The 4509-nt window shown below is 43.1% G+C and overlaps 1 protein-coding gene across 2 annotated transcripts in view; it reads left to right on the top strand.

Annotated features, from left to right (window-relative positions):
* The first annotated feature begins 2352 nt into the window (after positions 1–2352).
* Positions 2353–4509, top strand: part of slc25a26 (solute carrier family 25 member 26) — an 86835-nt gene continuing 84678 nt past the window's right edge. For both annotated transcript variants that reach the window (XM_042295503.1, XM_042295504.1), the window contains exons 1-2: positions 2353–2539; positions 4130–4286. In XM_042295503.1, the coding sequence (XP_042151437.1) occupies positions 2507–2539; positions 4130–4286 (190 nt within the window). In that variant the 5' untranslated portion in view covers positions 2353–2506. The remainder of the gene's footprint in view (positions 2540–4129; positions 4287–4509) is intronic.

Genomic DNA, 4509 nt, shown 5'->3' with positions numbered 1-4509 from the left:
TATTCCTGCCACAGCTAAAGCTCTCGCCCAATGGGATCAGTCTGAGCGACACATCAACAAGATGGATGTTAGGCATGGAGCTTCAAACCGAGCGTGCTGGGCCCAGACATCATTGGGGCCAAGATGAGTAAAGGGTTGTAGCCCTTCTTCTGCCCCCACCTAATACGAGGTGCTGCCTGGGTGACAGGAGCCCATAAATAACCAAGCTAGCGTGCCAAAGGAACGCACTCACCTGAACACCGACATGGACCCAGCACAGCAGAATGCTATGGCAGGAGAGTAGAGGACATAAGACCGCAATAAATGCCCTACAACTTTATAATGTCACAGGACAAGAGAGTGTGTGTGTGTATGTGTATGTGTGTGTGCGTGCGTGCGCGTGTGTGCGTGTGAGCGAGAGAATGAAGAACAAACACTAGTGTAAATATAACCCATATTTGTATTCCCTTTTGTACTTGAACTTTTTGCACATCCTTATAACTCCTGAGTGGCGCAGCGGCCTAAGGCACTGCATCTCACAACTGGCTGTGATTGGGAGTCCCATAGGGCGGAGCACAATTGGCCCAGCGCTGTCCGGGTTAGGGTTTAGCCTGGGTAGGATGTCTTTGTAAATAATCATTTGTTCTTAACTGACTTTCCTAGTTAAAGAAAGGTTAAATACATGTTTTTAATTTTTTTAAGAGAGAGAGAGAAAGAGAGAAAAAGTGTCACGATCGTCGTATGGAATGAACCAAGGTGCAGCGTGGTGAGCGTACATTTCTCTTTATTTGCAAATGTCGCCAACAAAACAATAATACAACAAACGACCATGAAGCTCCATAAGGCTATACATGAACGAAGACAACTACCCACAACTACCAAAAGGAAAAAAGGCTGCCTATGTATGATTCCCAATCAGAGACAATGATAGACAGCTGTCCCTGATTGAGAACCATACCTGGCCAAAACATAGAATCAAACAACATAGAATGCCCACCCCAAATCACACCCTGACCTAACCAAATAGAGAAATAAGGCTCTCTAAAAAACGTCTCTCTAAGGTCAGGGCGTGACAAAAAGAGAGAGTGTGAGAGCTAGAGAGAGAGAGAGAGAGAGAAAAAAGGAGGATTAGGCCACAGACAACGCAATTAAACTATATTCACAAAATCGTTTTATTCTTCATTCTTTAGCTTACTCCTAATCTCATTAAACATGCCTTTCATGTCTCAAAGTAAAGGTTATCAGAGACTCAATATTTTGAATGGTCAGCCTTCCCACTGGGTAAAAACTGGTAGAAGCAAAATTGTAATTTCAACCAAAAGATCTTGTGATCACATTGATTTAACGTGGGAAACTGATTGAATTTGCAAAAGGTAATCAACGTAAGTGAATTTAGTATTTTTTTCACCCAACTTTGAAAGTAAATCCAATGACAGGTTGATATGTTTTGTTGATTTCACATTGGATTCACATTAGTTGACAACTCAAGCAAACGTAAATCAAAACTAGACCTTGCGCCCAGTGGGTTGTCTCTGAATTTGGAAAATCTGCTCATACAAAATCCCTGCAATCCCTACAAATCCCTGCAATAGATTTAGCATGTAAACAGGCCCTTAGAATATATGGATGTGGAGGAGCCAATGAGCAAGGCAGATGCTAAGGGAATGATATGGATGGTGGTTCAAAAATGGTGGTAGCAATGAAACAGAGACACAAAGGGCTGGCATACAAGTACAGAGGAAAGTTGGGGAGGGGAGGCCGGCAGGAAGAGGCAGAAGAGAGGAGGACATCTTTACGAGGCTGGGTGGGACACAGCCAGTTGATTAAGACATTAAATGTGATAGGAAAGCATCCAACAGGAAGGTGTGATTACTGCCAGGAAACAGAGACAGTGGAGCATGTATTGACATAGTGTGGGCAGTAAGGGAAAGAGAAGGTTCGAGATCCAGTCAGTGGAGGCTGCTGACGGGAGGACAGCTCATCATAATGGCTGGAATGGACTATAATTGAGTGAATGGAATGGTATCAAACACATGAAAACCATGTGTTTGATACCATTCCATTCACTCTATTACAGACATTATTATGAGTCATTCTCCCCTCAGCAGCCTCCACTGGATCCAGTATGAGGGAGAAGGGGATACATGTATTGAATTTAAAGAGCATACAGAGTAGAACATCATTAGATACAGTCATATATTTTGTTATATTTTTTAAGAGAAACGGGTCTGACATATAGGATTTACAGTTGTTTCTCCGTGTCTCTGGGCCACACACCAGTACAGTAGGTGGCGGTAATGCACCATGACGTCGGATGCCAGCCGCCGATAAACCCACCGAAGAAGATATTTCTCGTGATCCGCACGTTACTCATAGGACGTCACGCGGAAATACATTAAACAAAGATGGCAGCGTCCTTGATAAGCAAATGTTGACTGCAGTGAAGTGTCAAAAATGCCCCATAGTTGTAAATCATTCTCAGAACGGCAACGTGAAAGCTGACAATAGAAGACTTTGAACAGCTAACATGGAAAAAAGAGAATTCACTGCTTCGCTAGTGGTAATGTCTTTAATTTCCTCCATCGTGTAATACCACACTGCTCGTCTTCTTATTGTGCTTGCAATATTAATTAAGCTAACTTGCAAGCAAGCAAATTGTCTGTATTTCGACTAATTTACCAGCCAAAACGATTTTGCATTATTGCCTAAACAAGTGCTCACGATAATGTTGCGTGCTAACTGTCACTAGTCTTCAGCACCGCTGACAGCAAAGGTTTGGCTCACAATGAACTGTCACCCTCATTTGGAAGGTCAGTAATGGATTAGGAAGCACTGGCAACACCATTAGCTAGCTGAAAATTCTCAGCTACAACACCACTTGACATTTTCAAGTGTGTTATTTTAGGTAGTGTTGTGTGTCGTTCTGCAAGTGTGCCTACTGTGCTTGCTATAATATGGTAAATATTTCAGTGGTTATCATGGGTGAGTTTGATAAGGAAAACAGAAAGTTAAACGCAGCATAGTTTGATAAGGACCTTATGATCTGTCTCACCCATTCCCATAGTCAACATTGCTAAACTTTTAGAGCCTTATTTCCTTTGCACCAATGCAAAGTTTAAGGTCTCCCGAGTGTCGCCGCGGCCGAGGCACTGCATCTTAGTGCTAGAGGCGTCCCAACAGACCATGGTTCATATCAGGCTGTATCACCACCGGCCGTGATTGGGAGTCCGTCCCATGGGGCGGTGCACAATTGTCCCGGCGTCGTTAGGGTTTGGCCGGGGTAGGTCGTCATTGTAAATAAGAATATGTTCTTAACTGACTTGCCTCGTTAAATAAAGGTTACAACGTGTGCACCTATTTCAGAAGGAAAAATGACTAACACATACAACAGCCACTTCACTCCATTAGCTATTATGGTATTACAAAGCAAATACTAGGCTATGTAACAACATATTGACACAATGTTGTATCCTGAGTAATTACCGTGCTAATACACAGTTATAAGAGCAACTTAGTATAAAGTGCCTTATGTTCTTATTCCTAAATGTGTGCATTGTATGACCATCTGGGTTAGAATCTGGGTCGTCTGCAGACCGCAGGACTATGCTAGCCCGCTGAGCTAAAGTCTTGGTATTTGCTCGGGAAACTAATGCAAATTTCCAGGTCAGGCAATGTAACTCATCACAGGACTATGGTCCACCAAATCACTTCCTTAACAGGTGTAAATGTTGCACTGGACCAAAGGGGTTGGGCAGTACCCAAAGATAATGTCATTGCTCAACCATAATTATTTGAGTTAGTACCAGCATCATGGAAAACATTCCGAATGGCCTGTTCCTAATTATTTCCAAATGGGTTAAAAGTAGGGAAAGACAGTAACGTATCCAACTGTTCAAGGACATGTTCGTTATGGTGATGGGTCAGTGTGGGAGCAAAAACAATGGCTCTTTGTTGAATTCCTTATCACTATGCTGTCAGAATATCTCTTAAGTCTCTCAGAGGTAGGTAGGTGTGTGTATTTGGATTTTTGTATGAGTGTGAGTCGAGTTTCTCGGATGAGTGTTTGTCTCTGTGTGTCATCTCTCTCTGCTAGACTATGCAGTGTTTCTGAGATGCCTGAAGATGACTGTGTTTGTTCGCTACATGCTAGGCGGGGGGCTGTGCTGGGATGTGCGTGGACCTCACCCTCTTCCCCCTGGACACCATTAAGACCAGACTGCAGAGCCAGCAGGGCTTCACCAAGGCTGGGGGTTTCCGTGGCATCTATGCAGGGGTTCCATCTGCTGCCATCGGCTCTTTTCCCAATGGTGAGAAACTTATTATTAGTCTCTGTCACCACTAAGACCCCACAGAAAGACTACCTGTTGACACACCGTAATAAAGCCTACACATGGAGAGCATCTGATTGGCTTGTTTATTAATGTTTACTCAAATAACCTCTTCAATAATTAAGTAAATACATGAAACAAATGTTTTACTATTGCTAGCCTTTTCCTTGTACGACCAGCCTATGTTTGCCCACAACTGTTG

The sequence above is a fragment of the Oncorhynchus tshawytscha genome, linkage group LG02 (genome assembly GCF_018296145.1).
Source record: "Oncorhynchus tshawytscha isolate Ot180627B linkage group LG02, Otsh_v2.0, whole genome shotgun sequence".
NCBI classification, from domain to species: Eukaryota; Metazoa; Chordata; class Actinopteri; order Salmoniformes; family Salmonidae; genus Oncorhynchus; species Oncorhynchus tshawytscha.
Note: the sequence above shows the minus strand (reverse complement) of the source record. Positions and strands in the feature narration are given on the sequence as shown.